At 37.6% G+C, this 19,372-nt stretch overlaps 1 protein-coding gene across 1 annotated transcript in view; it reads left to right on the top strand.

Moving 5' to 3' along the window:
- Trap1 (TNF receptor associated protein 1) overlaps positions 1-19,372 on the top strand; it is a 550,461-nt gene that overhangs the window by 465,414 nt on the left and 65,675 nt on the right. Inside the window, exons 11-12 of the mRNA XM_067144122.2 lie at positions 3,575-3,644; positions 8,740-8,887. Coding sequence (XP_067000223.1) covers positions 3,575-3,644; positions 8,740-8,887 — 218 coding nt within the window. The remainder of the gene's footprint in view (positions 1-3,574; positions 3,645-8,739; positions 8,888-19,372) is intronic.

The following is a 19,372-nucleotide window of genomic DNA, read 5'->3' as shown; positions in this document are numbered from 1 at the left end:
TCAGAGACCATCTCCAGAAACCATTTGGGAATAAATTCACACCGTTTGGACTCTATAGTCAGGAACAACACTACTTATAAAAGGTTCGAAAAGACAGGACCTTGAATGCTATTGATTGCAGTGCATGACTGATGATATGGCAGTGAAGATTACGTTACTTGGAATGACAACACGCAGGTAGATGGGAATTTGGTGAGGCAAGACGATAATTCAAATGAAAGCAGTGATCAGGTTTACTCAGATTTTCTGTGTGGTAGGCCTACTATCAACTGACAGAGACCAGTTACTGGCTAATAAGTTATTTTGTATCAGTATTGGATAGATAATACGATACCCTTACCCCTTTTCTGTACGGGGTCAAGTATGAAGTGAGACGAATCTTTGTAGCGAGTTTTTACAACCGTATGCCCTTCCTAATGTCAACCTTGTCAGAGGAATTAATGAGATGAACCAAAGGACGTGATATAAATAACTAAAATTGATTATATTTACATTATATGTAGGCCTAAAAGACATGTTCACCATTTATTGTCTTTTTACATTTAGAAATACTGCCTTCCAACGAAAATAGCCAGTATAACTCAAATACATTCATAAGTTTGTTAAAGAACAGTGTAGAATGTTTACACGTACAATTTATAGCTCTTTAAAAATTTGAGGTTATCACATATTAGACCCCCCTTTATGTTTTTTGGCTGTGAAAGTGGGGGAATAAAGAGGTCTAATACGCGAGTAAGTACGGTGTATATCACTGTGGCTTATAATCTGAGATTGTAAGACTCTTCTTTGAGCCAACATTATTTCATCTAACAAGATCTCATAATGATCTTTTAATTGCGCTAAGAATCATTGCGTGTCAATCAAATGCCTATTGACTGCAATTTCAATCTCCATTCTCCTAAATGCACTTTCTTTTTGTCTAGCCTAATCCTTCAGATATTTCAGTATCCTTGCTTTGTTATCGCTTAATTCTTTCTCATTCTTAGGGTTGTCATACCGTGAGCTATTCATCGTTTGTAACATACACTTCACCATAATCATCTGCTCTTTCATTGCAATTCTCTGATTCAAGTTCCTCAATGTGACTTTAATAATAGGCTGCATCTTGCAAATCTGATGTTCCAAATAAAATTTTAGCAATACTTCCAACAAAATGAAAAACTCCTCGCTTCATTCTAATCTGATCTGAATGCTGGGGCTGTACCTTAATTAAGGCCACGGCTGCTTCCTTCCCATTCCTACGTTTTTCCTGTCCCATCGTTGCCGTAAGACCTATCTGTAGGTTATAAACTTCATTTTCCTTTTCCATATTGAAGATCTACTTGTGATACAATTCCTTTAGTTTTGCCAATTGCCACCTTTTCAATACAATAAAAATATAGTACAAACTTACATATTTATTATGATGTTTATATGGTACATGTTTCGATCCTTTTCGTGAGCATCATCAGCCAAACTATCATAAATCTAAGATTGTATAAGATCATAAAACAATTCTTTTGATTCAAGATTGCTCCTATAAAACTAATTGATAATCTTATAACATTTTAAAAGTCACACAACAATAAAACTATGTCTTAAGCTAACACTTTTTGTCTAAAATCTTCTTCAGTCTAACATTTTATTGCCGAAACTCATCTGGTGAACATCTTTTAAAATTGTTTAAAAATAAGAATAAAATAAAAACTTTTGAGATCTGGCTAGTTGTGTTGATTCCTATTGCTTAACTTGTATAATTGTCATTAAAACTTCATTTAAAACTTCAAACAGTATTGAATATTTTCTGCAGTTGATAATTGTCATTATGGTCGATAGACTTGTTCTCGTTGCTGGAGTAACATTTATAAAATGTATTGGTATTAATTTATATTATCAATGGGGTAAAATTGTTCGTGAACAAGCTTGTTGATGAAACACTTTCTGATGTGATATTGGATTTAAAATGTTCTCGAATGTTCCATAATGGCTCGTTGGTATTTTTTTCTTTTCTGCTGCGTGATTGTTTGGTGTTACTCCTAGCCTCTTGAGAACTACTTGTTGTCCTGTTTGCACTTCTTGTGTTGTATTGTATACAATACCAATACATTTTATAAATGTTACTCCAGCAACGAGAACAAGTCTATTGACCATAATGACAATTATCAACTGCAGAAAATATTCAATACTGTTATGAAGTTTTAAATGAAGTTTTAATGACAATTATACAAGTTAAGCAACAGGAATCAACACAACTAGCCAGATCTCAAAAGTTTTTTATTTTATTCTTATTTTTAAGCAATTTTAAAAGATGTTCACCAGATGAGTTTCGGCAATAAAATGTTGGACTGAAGAAGATTTTAGACAAAAAGTGTTAGCTTAAGACATAGTTTTATTGTTGTGTGACTTTTAAAATGTTATAAGATTATCAATTAGTTTTATAGGAGCAATCTTGAACCAAAAGAATTGTTTTATGATTTTATACAATCTTAGATTAATGATAGTTTGGCTGATGATGCTCACGAAAAGGAGCGAAACATGTACCATATAAACATCATAATAAATATGTTTGTACTATATTTTTATTGTATTGAAAAGGTGGCAATTGGCAAAACTAAAGGAATTGTATCACAAGACCTATCTGCGTCGATGCGACATAAAGCAACTAAAAAAAAAAAAAATCTGATCTGAATTATCTTTTTCCTCAGTCTTAGATGTTTGTCTTATTAATTCACACAAATTTTGAGTTTTATTTAATTGCATAATTAAAAACTTTACCTCATTTTGACACGTATATGTTAAATTTACTTCCAGTTCTGAACACAATCTCGTGGTCCTCCGAATGTACTTCATACCAATATTATATGCATCATTTAACACTTCTAAATTTACATAAATTACTACCTTCCATTCAGTGTTATAAAGCTGAACTTCACCTAACTTGTCGAATTCTAGGCACCAAGTGAAAAGTTTGAATGAAAGACTAATTTGAATTAAAAACATTTGAATTATTTAAGTTCCTCTAGTTATTTTTCATTGGACATGAAAAATTGACAAACTTTGTGTCAAAAATTATTATCCAGGTTTATCTGTATGCTCCCTAGAATTTACTGTGAGATCAAAAATGCAAACCTTCAAATATCTCAAAACTACATAGGCTCTGTGGGTCTGCATCACTTGGGAAATATCAATTTAAAATAGATGTACAATTCTATTATATTTTATGCCTTTTTTCTTCTACCATTAACTCTATGCAAATGTGAATTTAGTTTGACATTAATATTATCAGACAATCAGAAAACCTCAAATTCTGTTTTTCTTGTAAACACTATAAAATGCTAAGTGTACAAATCAGATAACCATGACTCCTAGATGTGCAAGAGGTCAGCCCTTTAGTTTCAAACAACTAACTGAGGAAAATTGCTCAAGTTTTTTAACAAGACAAGACCATGTGTTTGACAGTTTAATTCTTTGTCTAAGAAATACCATAGTGTCTTAACTGTTTCATAGAGAAGTTAATAAACTATATTAGTGAGGAGTTGGTAGCAATAGTATTGATTGGATTGAGTGCCAGGTGAATTTTTGAAATTTGTTTCAGGTGTGGTGGACTCGGAGGACATTCCTCTTAACCTCAGCCGTGAGCTGCTGCAGAACAGTGTCCTCATCAGGTAATAGCAGACTTTCTAATGAACATCTCCTGGGGACTCACAACTAGCGAGGTTGTTATCATTTAACTTTCCTCCCCATCTTTTCAATGCTCATATTTTATAACGTAACTATATTGGGATTCTGAGGCCTCTTCCTACCTTTCATGACAAGGGATTCTTGAACAGCAGACGATGTATGTAGTTTTCACTCTGAGGAAGGATAGGTTTAGAATCAACAAGAATTAGGACAGAGAAAGAAAGAAATAAGTGGGGATTCTTTTTCAAAGAACTGACACTTTTAAAATTTTAACATTTTATTTTTCTTTGATATCTGTCATTGGTGAAATTAAATGAAGATTTCCTACTGGGAACTTAATATTTGAGTATGAAATTCAAAGAGGGCTTATATAGCATGGTGAAATACTTATCTCTCCTAGTGTACTTTCACTGCATTATGCTATAGCAGGAAAGCTTGCAGAGGTGTCAGAACGTCGGTAGATGCAGAGTGGGTTTCGTCCCTTAAGAGGACATGGCTTGTCCGTGGTCCAACAGCTCCGTACTCTGACCGGCCAACCGATTAGAGGAAAGTTGGCCACGGCTCTACCATGCCTCTACGCCTCTGCATTCGGGAGACGGGCCTGGGGCACAGTGCCGGACTTCATGCCTGGTCCCACCCATCAGCTGTCCTGAGAATGGTCCACGGCTGGTCTGACAGCTCTGCACTCCGACCGGCCAGCCGAGCCATGGCTCTATTGTGGCTCTACGCCTCTGTATTTAGGAGACGGAGAGGGGCTGGTCTCCACCATCGGCTGTCCTGACAATGGTTTTCTGTGCTTTTCCATTCTCCTGCACTGAGGCAAATGCCAGGCCAGTTGCTAGTATAGGCCACAGCCTCCAATCCTCTCACTTCCACCACACATCTCCTTCTCCAATACAAATGTCCTGGCTTGAGAAACGGCATCACAATCTAAGAGACCTGTCTTTCCCTTCAAGGGAGGAATGAAAACAGTTAGTAGTAGTAGCAGTAGTAGTCTCTGGTGGCGAGTTTGAAGTCCGCGGGCGCCACTGTTATCAACTTGAGCACGTCAAAATGGGGATTGATGCTTCACGTCAGTACTGAGAACGTGTATGTAGAGTTTCATGACATTAGCTGCAACGATGCCGAAGCGGATTGACCCTTACTGGGAGGGCTTCATCACGACCCTTTCCGATGCTAAATATAGCTATTGTGCAATCAAAGGCAAGAATCTTTTTTTGATATCAAAGAACGGGATCAGTGTTATATTGAATTTAAAAAAGGCAAAGGTTGACTGGGCTTAATTCCAGGGGGGTAAAAAAACAGGCAAATCCACGACTAGAAGTGGTGAGGAAAGTGAAGGTGGTAAGCCTGCCCTCCAAAGGACTATTGCACGTAAGTTGGGGATGTCTGTTTGAACAGTTAACACAATAAAATCATCAAGGACCTGCAATTGGAAAAGTGGCATAAACGCCGAGTTCACAAGCTATTGCCTTGTCATATATTATTCTCAGTTCAATACGGACCAAAAACATGAAATTCATATTTCGGAATGTCGCACTAATGCAAGAAAGCTGTATGAAGGCTATCTGGCAGGGGGCAGATGGAAAAATATGGTGACATTACATGAAGCGTATGTGTACCTTAGTGACTGTAACAAATCACGCTTGATTTACTACCACCCTAGAGACAAAGAAACTTATCAAGAATGCCAGGAAAGTTTCCCAAGCAGTTTCATGATCATTGCTCAATACTGCTACAGTGGTAAGTTAACCATTTGCCATGTCACTAGTAATGTGAAGGTGAACTAGGAAAGCACCCATTTACAACACAGATATCCCAGCACTGTATGGGAGGGCAAAAAATCAGGTATGGGTATATCAAGTTAAAGCATCCAACCACACCTCTCATTCGACTAGTCTGTTCTTAGAGAGAATGGAGATGGAAACTGAAATCCATGCAATTCATTTTCATGATATTCCGGTAAAGGCACCCGATGGGTCATCCATGGACTTCTGTGCATTTGGACTCCTAAAAGGAGCCTTAGGAAATAGACATCTACACACTATCAATGGACTTTAGAAAGCCTGTCAGGAGGAGTGAGACAAGATAGACATGCTAGCTCTGCGAAAAAGTCTGCTGTAATGGAAATTACATTGTCGGGCTATAGCTAGAAATGCTGGCATTACAATTGAGGATGATCGTTGGTGGAGTCATGGCTTTTCATATGGTAAGTATCCTTCAAAAATCATCCCCAGAGATCCCGAATGACCTGTAGTATTGGTATCAGAATAGTAGTGACTGGGTGAGTTTGCCGTGCGGTTAGGGGCGTGCAGCTGTGAGCTTGCATCCGGGCGATAGTGGGTTCGAGCCCCACTGTCGGCAGCCCTGAGGATGGTTTTGTGTGGTTTTCCATTTTCACACCAGACAAATGCTGGGGCTGTACCTTAATTAAGGCCACGGCCGCTTCCTTCCCATTCCCAAGCTTTTCCTATCCCATCTTCTATCTGTGTCGGTGTGACATAGATCCAATTCTAAAAAGGAAAAAAAGAAAATAAAGAAGAAAATAGTAATGTTGATATTAGTAAATTCTTCTTGGGGTTATGTGGCATTTCACCTAATAAGCCCACTGCTACCCTGGCATGAAACATTGATTATTTGTGATTGAGTAACCTAAATTTTTTAAATTTGAAAGTTTTAAGTTGATTAGTTTTTAAAAGGGCAGGTTTCTTGTTTATTTGATTTAATAATTAATTTCGTGTGGCTCTTTCTAGCCAAGTGCAGGCCATGTAAGGCAGACCCTCCGATGAGGGTGGGCGGCATCTGCCATGTGTGGGTAACTGCATGTTATTGTGGTGGAGGATAGTGTTATGTGTGGTGTATGAGTTGCAGGGATGTTTGGGACAGCACAAACACCCAGCCACCAAGTCACTGGAATTAACCAATGAAAGTTAAAATCTCCGACCTGGCCGGGAATCGAACCCGGGGCCCTCTGGACCAAAGGCCAGCATGCTAACCATTTAGCCATGGAGCTGGACGTTTATTTAGTATGATGTGTGGTTGCATTGAAACTGATCTTTCTTTTCCTTACAATATAATAATCAGTACTATGCTTGCAACATTTCCTGTTCTTGTGGAACACATCCTGGCATATAAACAGGAACTAACCACCTCTTTTTTTTATTTTTTTTTATACATGGAGCATTTTAATTTTTTTAATTTTTTATACATAGTTTACGCCCCCATTGGAGCATTTTAATCAGTCATATACACTAAATTCTAATAGTATTAAACTTCTTTATCCTGTCGGACCTGGCTGCCCTTTGGTTGTCAGTAATGGTGTACTTCCTTCAGGGAGATAGAAGGTTCGAATCCCACTATCGGCAGCCCTGAAGATGGTTTTCCGTGGTTTCCCATTTTCACACCAGGCAAATGCTGGGGCTGTACCTTAATTAAGGCCACGGCCGCTTCCTTCCAACTCCTATCCCATCGTCGCCATAAGACCTATCTGTGTCGGTGCGACGTAAAGCCCCTAGCAAAAAAAAAAAAAAAGTACTTCCTTCATTCAAATGTTACGAGTTTGAATCGCAGGTGTTTATTCTTTAGAATCCTCTTCTCTTCTCTGGCTTCAATTTGGAGCATTGATAAATTTAATTCTTCTAAATCATTCATGATCTCTGTGAACCAAATATTCTTTGTTTTATTTTTTTCAGAAGTAACTATATAACTGCTTCACTAGTCGGGTTTCTTGCAGTCTGAATACATGACAAAAAAAGGCAATTCTCCTTTTCCACATTGTATTTATTATTGATTCACTTTCTCGATATACCACTTCATTAGGTAATAATCTCCATTGGGCATCAACTTGGTGTTTCTTTTTGATGATTGTCCTGATGATTCTTCTATCTACTTACTGCAATTTATCGGTTGTTGATTTAGTGTTCAACTTGAAGGGTGTTTCACTAGTATAAGTTGCTTTGAGTTTTACAACTGTATTGCAATGTCAGAATTAGCATTCATGGAGAGATTTTTTTTTTTTTTTTAAGTTGGCCAGGTGATTCGCTGTGCTGTTTTCAGTTTAGATATTCTGCTGTCGATCAATGTTTTTTTTTTGTGTTCCAGGTTATCATTTCCCCAAGTCCGACTCTTTGGCTGAACGGTCAGCGTACTGACCTTCGGTTCAGAGGGTCCCGGGTTCGATTCCCGGCTGGGTCGGGGATTTTAACCTTAATTGGTTAATTCCAGTGGCACGGGGGCTGGGTGTATGTGTTGTCTTCATCATCATTTCATCCTCATCACGACGCGCAGGTCACCTACGGGTGTCAAATAGAAAGACCTGCATCTGGCGAGCCGAACCCGTCCTGGGATATCCCGGAACTAAAAGCCATACGACATTTCATTTCATTTCCCCACGATATTTGAACTTATTCATATTCTTAATTTGTTTGCCATTGTCAAGGTGAATGGCTGGTGTTTCAATTCTGAAGGTCGGCATCATTTCAGTCTTTTCAAACGAGATTTGCAGTCCGATTTTTGCAGCAATATTCTCAAGTTCTTCAATTTGAAATATAGCTTCTTCCACACTACCTGTAATAATGCAAGATCGTTGACTTATAAATACAAAATTCAAAAACAAATTCAAGAGATGCAAAGTAGGTGAATTTGGAGTGGCATTTGTATGTGTGGTTGCTATATCCATAGTATTTTAGCTCATAGTCTTCCTCAAACACTACAATGCTATCAAATTAATGATTTAATCACATAGAATAAACACTTAACAGTTCCACCATACACTCAAAGATGATAATAACAAGTCAGAAACTAGTGAACTACTCCATTCAGCCTGAGTTAATATTCTCTCAGCCACAAAACGTGGTATTAATTTCCACACTTGTATCTCATTACTCTAAGGCACCTAATCACCTGGAGAAGATAATTGCCAAACTCTAATTATTGTTTAAAGCTATTAAAGTGTGATCAGTGGATCACACACACTTCTCAGTTGTTGGAGACTTAGAATCAGCAGGAAGTTTCTTACATTCAAATTTTGATAACATTAATTTAATAAGCTATATTTATCTCATCTCTTGGTTGTTGCAGCAAGCTACGAACTGTTCTTACCAATCGTATTTTGCGATTCCTGCACGATAAGTCTACGAAGGAGACTGAAGAGTTTGATAAATTCTACAAAGACTATGGAATCTTCCTGAAGGAAGGCATCGTTACTGTTGCTGAACAGCTTCAGAAGGTAAGCCTAGGCATAGCTTGGACTGGGTAGCCTTTGTTAGGGAATTTTCTGAAGTTAAGAACCAGGAGGTGGAGTTAGTAGATAATAAGCTTGGCAATTGATGGATGACTTGTATGCAGGTTGCCATATTTAACAATGTCACTGATAATCCACAAATTTATTGTGTAAGAAGAACTTCCAGGTCTAGAAGACAAATATGTGTGATTTTTTATTGTAGTTATTTAGAAGTTTTGAAAGTCAACTTTAGGTGATTTAGATTTACTGCCAAATATCTGAAAGTCGTCATGAACTGCAAAGAAGTGTTTTGAAAACATTGTTCCTGGATGAAGATCTGTTGGACATCCTAGAAGAAGGTGGCTAAACCAGATAAGAGAAGACCTAGAGAAGAGAGGAGAAACATACAAAAACTGTTATAAATGGTGGCATATCATTCAAAAAACATCCTAGCTGGCTCGCTTGAAGGAATACATGATGATGATCATCATGATCATGAACAAAGACATATCTTTGATCATGAAGGTATTTGTTACTCTTTGCCATCACTGCAGCAGTATCTGAGTAACCAGTCACCTTTGCTGATATGTGTAGTTATTACTGTGTCCTTTCAGTCTGCAGCTTCAAGGTTCCTTTGTGTACAGGACATGAGAATATGAAGTTCAGCAAGAAATGGATTGATTTTTTTCCATGATTGTGTTTCTGTGGAACAGTATTGTGAACTGCTCAAAATTGTAGGGTATTATTTCTCTATTCCTGAGCATAATGTGAATGTAGAGAGGGTGTTTTCTCTTAGTCTGCCCAATGGACAGAAAGGAGCTAGCCAGGCTGAGTATCTCAGACAGTAAAGTGCTGGCCTTCAGATCTCAAGTTGGAATGTTCGATCCTAGCTTAGTCTCATGCTCAAATACATCAGCCTTGTGTCGATATATTTTTACCAGCATGCTAAAGAACTTCTGCAGGACAGAATTTGGGCACCTGTGCATCTCCACTTCACAGACATTAACACAAATCTAAACATTTGACACACCAAAAATTAAAGCAAGTCGTTGAATATTAAAGAAGATATTGAAATTTACGTTACAAAGAGAAAAGGAACAACTAATCAAGCCAACCTTAGTGACCTCACACAATTAAAAAATTTACTCCTGTTTGTACTACTTAATTTATGAACAACATTCCACACTAAATAATATTCAGGAAACTCGATCATGAATAATTACCTGTGTTTTGCCCCAGTACAGCATGGGCTCATCAGTTAGATATCGCAAGACACTGGCCGGGTAGCGTGCTGGTAGCAACACCACTGCAAGATATACAAGTAATAAGCACAATGCAGTGCCCACGTACTAGGGGAGAATTGCATCTTCACTTACTATATACAGTAGAACCTCGATAATTCGAAATCAGTTAATTCAAAATCCCACGTAATTCGAAGAAGCTCTCGTTCCCGGAAACATGAGATACAGTTTTGCATGTTATTTAAATTGTTTAATTCGAAATACGGATAATTCGTAATTCGAAGTACAATGTCGGCCCCATTACCGAAATTCAGACTTTTAATTCGAAACTGCCTTTACATTTTAAAACAATAGTATGTTACAGAGTAATTTCAACTCGAAATTTATCCGCGTCATAATAGAACGCGTGTTCCGGAACGTGGAGGGGTAGCTTTCCGCACTTACACTCACTTCGGTGGGTCTACAGTGCGCTTCATGATTGCCAAGTTGAATGAAATCAGAATTCTTTTGTATTCAACCTTTTCAGGAACGCCGTAATATCACGCAACAGGCAGTGTGCGGGAAAACAGAATGCGCGAACACTGGCGATGCCGACAGTTGATGAAAAAGCGTGGCTCATATAATAAATTCGTAGGCACCGAACAATACTGTCATTGCCGATGAAACTGCATTGCTTTATTTTAATGCGAGCCCAAACGGTCTTATGGTTTTAAAGGAGAAAGTGCCAGCCGGAGAATCGTACAAGGGTCGGGGATGGGGGTCATTGTAGTGCGTTGCAATTGCAATGCACATGGAAGCGGGAAACTTTATCCCCTCGTCATAGAAAAGTTCGATAAGCTACGTTTTAAGGGCGTCGGGCACTTTCCATCCCAGTACAAAGCATCTAAAAATGCAAACAGTACAGATATCCAAAAAATAATGCATTTGCACAGGGGAACCAGCATAATTTATCCTTGTCTTGGAATTGAGTGATTTTTTTTTCTTTCGTTGCGTGAGGTTATGTTCGTCAGTGATTTATCCAAGTGCATTATTTGAACATTGTAAATGCACCTTGTTGGATATATTTCGGAAATAGTTTTTCTATGGCATTGGAAAGGTTTAAACTGTGAATCGAGGTGATTGCATGTATTAATGGGTCTTAGAATACTTTGTGACGCGGCAAGTGTTTACATTTCTGAAGTACGAGAAAAGTGCCATGGCGGGAAATCCTACAAGGATAGAGTCATAGGAAAGTTTGATTTTAAGGGCATTGGGTACCTTCTGTGTAAATACAAGGCATCTAAAATGCATGCAGTATAGTACTCCAATGAATAAAGCACTTGCACATGGGAGCCAGCATAGATTTCTCCTCGTCTTTGAATCGTGCTTTTTTTTTTCTTTCTTTCTTTCTTTCTTTCTTTCTTTCTTTCTTTCTTTGTGTGAGGTTATATTTGCCAGTGAGATATGCAAGTGCATTATTTGAATACTGTAAATGCACCTTTTTGGATACATTTTGGAAATAGTTCTTTTTTCATGGCATTTGAAAGGTATAAACTGTGAATCAAGGTTAACTGCATGCAGTAACGGGCTTAGAATATTTCGTAACGCGGCAAGGGTTGGTACTTCTGAATTGCGAATTGGCGGTTAATTCGAAATCACGTAATTCGAAGTCCGATTTTTGAGTCCCAACGACTTCGAATTAACGAGGTTTTACTGTATGCTCTCCCGGGCTAGCATGACCAAAAATATGACTTCCGATTGAGATAGCTTCGGAATATTATTTAGCTATCTCAATCGAAAGCCATAATTTTGGTCAATATTCCACACTTTTCGCATTAGCGCTTAATGAATCCCACAGGAGGTTACTCTGACTTAAAGGTCTAGAATTTGGGTTAGGATATTCTTATCTGTGGTAAATTCTCTGAATTTATGCAGCGTCGTGGCCTCTCTAGATATTTTTAGTAGGTTATTGTTTATTAATAAAAATTATACTTTACAAGGTTCATTTTAATTCAATTCATACATTGCTTGATCAAATTATTAACATAAATTTATTCCCAAATACACAACAACAACAATAATAATAAACTATGTATATAGTTCCTCGATAGGTATTCATGAAAACGAAAATTACATAATGTAAAATTTAAAAAAAACTAGCAAGCCCATTAAAACCTCATTAGACATTGTGAGCAAGTGCAGGTCCATCCAGGCTAGACTCATGCTAGACACCAAGGAGATTGAGTGTGTTTGACAGTAGAAGTACCGTGGTTGTATTCTGAATGAACAGTGGGAGCTCAGCCAAGAGATCAAGGCAATAACAGAACATGCGTGCAATATCTTCATTAAAATGAAGAAGCACCTCAGCAACTGCAATTTCAATCTAGATTTGAGGCTGCGAGTGGTCAGGGGCTATGTATTTCCCAGACTGTTGTATGGAATGGAAGGGTGGACTCTAACCTAGGCCCTGTGCAAGAAACTGGAAGGCTTCGAAATGTGGGTCTGTTGGCAGATGTTACGTATCCCATGGACTGAAAGAGTAAGGAATATTGAGCTGATGGAAAGACTAAACAAAAGGACCGAAGTACTCCTTTCCATCAAGAAGTTGAAACTTCAATATGTCAGGCATGTGGTGCAGAATGAAAAGTACAGGATCCTATGGTTAGTGATGCAGGGGAAGATCTGAGGACAACGAACATCTAGCCGCAGAAGATTATTTTGGCTGAAGAACCAGAGGGACTGGATCGAGATGAGCATCATGTTGCTAGCCATTCCATGCTACAGACTCAAATACTAGGAAAGCCATGATGGCCGCCAACCTTTGATAGAAGACAGTATGGCAAGAAGAAGAAGAAGAAGAAGAAGAAGAAGAAGAAGAAGAAGAAGAAGAAGAAGAAGAATTTACGTTATGATGATAATAATATACAACAATAATAATAGTAATAATAACAAATAAAATGGTATCATAATTTGAATTAATTCAAATATCAAATAAACTGCAACACCATATATTTATTTATTTGTGTCTTTATTAAGTGGCGAAGTATTTTGTATTAACCATGGACTAATTTTGTAGACGACAAGATTTAAAATAAAAGAGCATAAATTACTTGGAAATGTCCTAATGTTAAGTGAGGTGAGTCTCAGATAGATCATGTGGCCATGATCGTAAATTTCATAAAGAAATTTATAATGTAAAGGTTTTTCGTGGTGTCGATGTTGATTCAGATCATTACATCTCAAAGATTAAAATTGAATTAACTCCTAAAAGGAAAAATAAACCACAGAAATTCATTAGTTCAGTCAATAATCCAGTATACATGGAGAAATCCATAACACTTTTAAGTGACAACTTGGGGATCACTGTTAACAAATTAAAAGCCTTAGCCGAAGAAGTTGCTTCCATTAGAAGAAACAAAAAATCATGCATGGTGGAACGAAAACTGTGATATAGCAATACTACACCGGCATAAAGCTTGGTTGAATGACCAGCAACAAAAAACTGAAAGTTCTAGGGAAGAATTAATCAATACTAGACGATTAACGGCCAGAGAAATTAGGAGGGTTAAAACGAAATATTAAAATCTATTGATGAAGCTTTCAGTTGCCATAAAACAAAATACATTTATAGGACAATTAAACAATACCAAACAAATTATACTCCCCCTACTCTTCTGATGAAGGATACGAATGGAAAGATGGTCCATAATGATTATGACAATGCAATAATTTTGGCTGAATACTTCAAAACACTACTTAATGGTGTAAAACAGAGTATCAGTAGTGATGAAGTGAATACTTTGGTATTTTCAGATGATGTGGTGATTTGGGGAAAGGGAGAAATGGTAATTATTAAAAAGAAAACTGTGGCCATTCACTGTGGAAAAGAGAAAAGGAGAAGCCAAGTGAACATAGACGGAAAATGGTTAGATAATGTAGAACAATTTATATATCTGGGTAGCATTATTAATGGAAGTATTGAAATCAACCCTGAAATTAATAACAGACTAAGTAAAGGTACAGCATTTTATCATCAAGTCAGAGAGCTTTTATGAGATGAAAAAGTACCCAAGAGAATGAAATCAACACTATATAAACAGTATTTCATACCAATTGTAACATACGGACTAGAAATGCTGGTAACTAATAAGAGACAAGATAGTAAGATCCAAGCAGTAGAAATTAAATTTTTAAGAACATCGGTTAAAAAAACAAGAAGAGAGAGAATTCAAAATATTGAAATCAGAAAAGAGCTAAACATAGAACCATTGGTACAGAACATACAGAAAGCAAGACTGAGATGGTTCGAATATGTAAAAAGAATGGGAAAGGAACGGGTAGCAAGAAGGGAATTGGAAAGAGAAGTTAAGGGAAAGAGACCAGTTGGAAGACCGAGGAGAAGGGGGATGGATCAGATTTGGAAGGACATTAAAGAAGCTGGATTGGATGTGGTGGAAGTAATGGAGCAGGAAAAGTGGAAGGACAGAAAGAAGTGGAGGAGATTTGTTAACCACACCCGGGCGACTGGAGTTTGACAGTGATGATGATGATGATGATGATGATGATGATGATGACTTCAAAACACTACTTAATAGTGATGAACCTGAAGATGATTTTGAATTTGATCTGTATCCCAGAAAAAAAACATCTCTACAAAATATCATACCACCAGTTTACGATGAAGTGCATGCAGTTATTGATTCACTTAAAAATTTTAAAGTGGCGGAAGAGAATCAACTAGTAGCGGAACTTTGGAAGAATGCAAATGTACTGACTGTTCCGAATTTACATAAACATCCCATTGACATATGGAATACCGAAAAATTGCCTGAAGGATGGAATGTTGCAGTTATACACCCACTACACAAAAAAGGCAATAGATCAGATCCTAGTAATTATGAAGAAATTTCTTTGCTGGATAGCACTTATAAGATTTTTTTTTCTAAGATTTTATATTGCAGAATTCATGAACAACTTGATAGTGAATTTGGTGAATATCAGGGTGGTTTTCGTCCAGGACGAAGCTGTCCAGATCAAATTATCAGTCTCAAATGGATTGTAAAACATCCAAGGATTAGGAGCAAAAATTTAGTGATCACTTTTGTTGATTATCAAAAAGCTTATGATAGTATCCATTGTTAATCATTATTGCATATCCTTACTGAATTTGGTTTACATCGGAAACTTGTTAACCTCATTGCTGTCACTTTTAGAAATGCAAAATCTAGAGTTACGTTCAGAAATGAAATCTCTGAGCCATTTGAAATTCATACCGGACTTCGACAGGGAGATGGATTATCCCCGTTGTTGCTTAATTGTGTGCTGCAAAACATTATGCATGAATAGTATAAGATTGGAAGAAATATTCGACTAAATTGGCTCGCATTTGCAGATGATTTAGCATTATTAGCAAATAGTATTGAAGAAGCTAAATTTCAAGTAGAGGAACTGGAACGATTAGCAGCAAAAGTTGGGTTGAAAATTTCTTCTCAAGTTAACACTTCATATATTAATTAATACTCAAAAAATACAGATTGTACACAAATTTAAATACCTTAGTAAGATTATAACTCCATAGATAGTAGAACTCAAAAATTGAGACTAGCTGAGTTCCAAGAACCAGTCTCTTTTGATTAATACTAAAGTTCGACATTATTACTGCGTCGTTAAGCCAGAAGCAACATATGCAAGTGAAACATTATTTAAACTGAGTACCCAATCAACAAAAGACAAACTGCAGAAAGTTGATAGAAGAATTCTTTGGACAATTATTAATAAAAAACACCAGATTGATGGCCAGTAGAGACTTTTACCAAATTCATTACTTTACAAGGAAAGTGAATGATGCGTAAATGGAGGACCGCTTACCAAATATTAGACTTCTGAAACAACTTTTTGATTTCTTTTGGAATAGTAAAACAAAATAATACATAGTTTAAAGAAATACAAATGGTTTTAGATGAATTGAAAGTTACTATAGCTCAAATTGAAAATAGAGAAGAGGAACGGATTCTAAATAACAAATGCACAAGATTATCACTAAAAATATTGCAGCGTAAGCAGTATGTTATATCTGCAGAAGAATGGGCTGCAATATCATCCAGAATGAAGAAATTTTGGGAAAGGAAGAAGTTGCCGAGTGTTAAAAGCTGAACTTATTCTAGAAAATATTCTTATTCTTTGAAGACTTTGTTGTATAAGGTTTGATTTTGGTGCTCCAATGTGGGCATAAACAGTGTAAATAAATAAAAGTGGGGAAGTTAGGGCTCTTGGCCCTCTCTTACACTTAACCACATACAGTTTTTTGACTTTTACAGCATTAATTTAAAATATCATGATAATCATGGTATCGTGGTAATGTGTAAAAAAAGTGGAATCAGGGATAAGGCTTTTTGCAGATGATGTTATTCTGTACAGAGTAATAAATAAGTTACAAGATTGTGAGCAACTGCAAAATGGCCCCAATAATGTTGTGAGATGGACAGTAGGCAATGGTGTGGTGATAAATGGGATTAAAAGTCACGTTGTGAGTTTCACAACTAGGAAAAGTTCTCTGAGTTTTAATTACTGCGTTGATGGGGTGGAAGTTCCTTTTGGGGATCATTGTAAGTACCCAGGTCTTAATAAAGGAAAGATCATCATTGGGGTAATCACATAAATATGATTGTAAATAAAGGGCACATGGTTATGAGGGTATTTATGGTTGTAGTAAGGATGTAAATGAGAGTTAGACTCACTCACCCATGAATTTTCACTTACCATGAAAAATAGGGGCTATTTGTTGAAAATAAACATGGAAATACAGTACCTATGTTTTTAGAACTAACTAGTTTTATTACACATTTCACTAGATTTTCCTTTACACTGATCATTCACAGGGAGCTAGAAACACAATCAGAACATCTTAAGCAATCACACTGCCTGTTCATCAATGTGTCCACCCTTTGCTTTGATTACTGCTTTACAGATGCGTGGCATTCTAGCTGTTAATTTTTCCAAAGTCTCAGTATTTATACATCCCCAGGTTTCTAACAGACATTGCCACAGCCCATCCACATTGCCTGGTGCCTTTTCATTCGCTTTCTTGTCAAGTTCTTCCCACAAAAGTGCAATAGGTGACAGATCGGGTGATTTGAGGAGGCAGACCATTAATTCCAATTTTCCTTCAGCTTGTTTCCTTTCCAGATACTCCTTGCACAAATGAGAGGCGTGTTTAGGATCATTGTCCTGCTGTAGAACAAATCCTTCACCAATCAGCTTTGTTCCAGATGGTACGGCATTGCGTGAAAGGATACGGTGGTATTGTTTCTTTTCCAGTATTCCCTCTACTTTCACCAAAGGACCAACCTGATTATTTCCAAAACATCTCCACACCATCACATTTCCTCCTCGATGCTTCACAGATGGAATTATGCAGGATTCCATAACCCTTTTGCCGGGCCGGCGATGAACGTATTGGCGACAATTTGAATATAATTTTTCAAATTTAGATTCATCCATCCAAAGCACCCTTTTCCGTTGTTCACCGGTCCAGTTAGCATGCATTTTGGCCCATTACCATGATTACAATAATAATAATAATAATAATAATAACAACAACAACAATCTTAAATTCATGTCAACTTCTCTGAGAAAATCACTTCGGAAACAGAAGACCTGGAGATCTCCCGTTCCAGGGATTGGTGAATTTCAAATCGATCACATTGCCATCTCTCATCCCATGTAGTGAGAGGTACACGATGTACAGGTACGCCGAGGAGCAAACTTCGATTCCGATCACTACTTAGTGAGAATAAAGATAAAATTCACCCCGAAGAAAATTCACCATAAGAGGCCACAAATATCGAAGTTTGACACGACACAGATTGGAAACACTAATCTGCAAGAAGTGTGGGAAAGGGAACATGCAGGCACCTGGAAGAAATTCTGCAACAAAATCATTGAGAAAGCTCGAGAGCAAATTCCCCTGAAAAAGAATACAAAACACCCTTGGTGGAATTCTGAATGTGAACGTGCCTTGAAGGAACGAAAAGAAGCATACCAGAAATACAACAGCAAGAAATCACCAGAAAACCAAACATATTTCAATGAACCTAGAAAACGAGTAGCCAAAATCATCAGGCAGGTCAAGAGAAAACACCTGAAGCAACAACTGGACTCGATTGAGGATAACTTTCGTAACTACAACGTACGAGATTTCTACAGGGAATTCAGAGGACAAGTCTGTGGGTATGCTCCTCAAAACCTGGCTTTCAAAAGATCAGATGGAAAACTTGCACTCAGTAATCAGGAAAATTGTCAGGAGCTAGCACTTTACTTCACTGATCTCCTCAACTCTCCAGTGCCCTCACAAGATTCCCTCAAGAACCCCCAAGGCACACTTTCCCAGACTCTCCACCACCAACAGAGGAAGAAATCCAAGGCCACATCCTCAAACTTAAAAACAATAGGACCTCCAGAGGAGATGGCATCATAGCGGAACTTATGAAAAATCTTGGACCTAACTCTCTCAAGGAACTCACTCAAATCATTACAGATATCTGGCAGTCGGAAGAATTACCTCAGGACTGGAAGTGTGCCCTCATCCACCCATTTCACAAAAAGGGAGATAAGACTGACGTGAACAAATACAGGGGCATTTCTCTTCTCCAAGTGGCATACAAAATTCTTTCAGCTTGCCTTTTGAAGAGAACACAAGAACAATTTGAACAAAGTATTGGTGAATATCAAGCAGGCTTCCCCCCTGGTCACTCACGTGTAGAACAAATATTCAACATGAAGGCAACACTTATATACAAAACATTGAGGAACAAACTCGTCATCTGCATTTTTGTTGACTTCGGGAAAGAGTACGACTCGGTTGATCGACAGTCTCTCTTCGTTATTCTTGAGGAACTGGGGCTTGATTCCAAGACCCTCAACCTCATCAAGGTAACACTCACTCACACTATCTCCAAAGTTTCTGAACCATTCCCGATTAAAACTGGCATCCGACAAGGTGAATGCCTATCTCCGCTTCTTTTGTCCTAGACAAAGTCATCCGTGAGTGGGAGAAGGCATTGAAAGACATGGGATACTGGTGCCCCATACGACTAGGATGACCCAAAGATGGTATTGAGATATCCTGCCTTGCTTTTGCAGATGACCTGGCCATAATGACAGATGATGTAGTCACAGCCGTTAAACAAATTGAAACCCTTAGTGAATGTGCTGGAAAGGTTGGCCTACAAATTTCCTTTGAAAAGACCAAGTTGTTTTGCTCAAAACTTGA

This window comes from Anabrus simplex, chromosome 3 (assembly GCF_040414725.1).
Source record: "Anabrus simplex isolate iqAnaSimp1 chromosome 3, ASM4041472v1, whole genome shotgun sequence".
Taxonomy (NCBI): Eukaryota; Metazoa; Arthropoda; class Insecta; order Orthoptera; family Tettigoniidae; genus Anabrus; species Anabrus simplex.
Note: the sequence above shows the minus strand (reverse complement) of the source record. Positions and strands in the feature narration are given on the sequence as shown.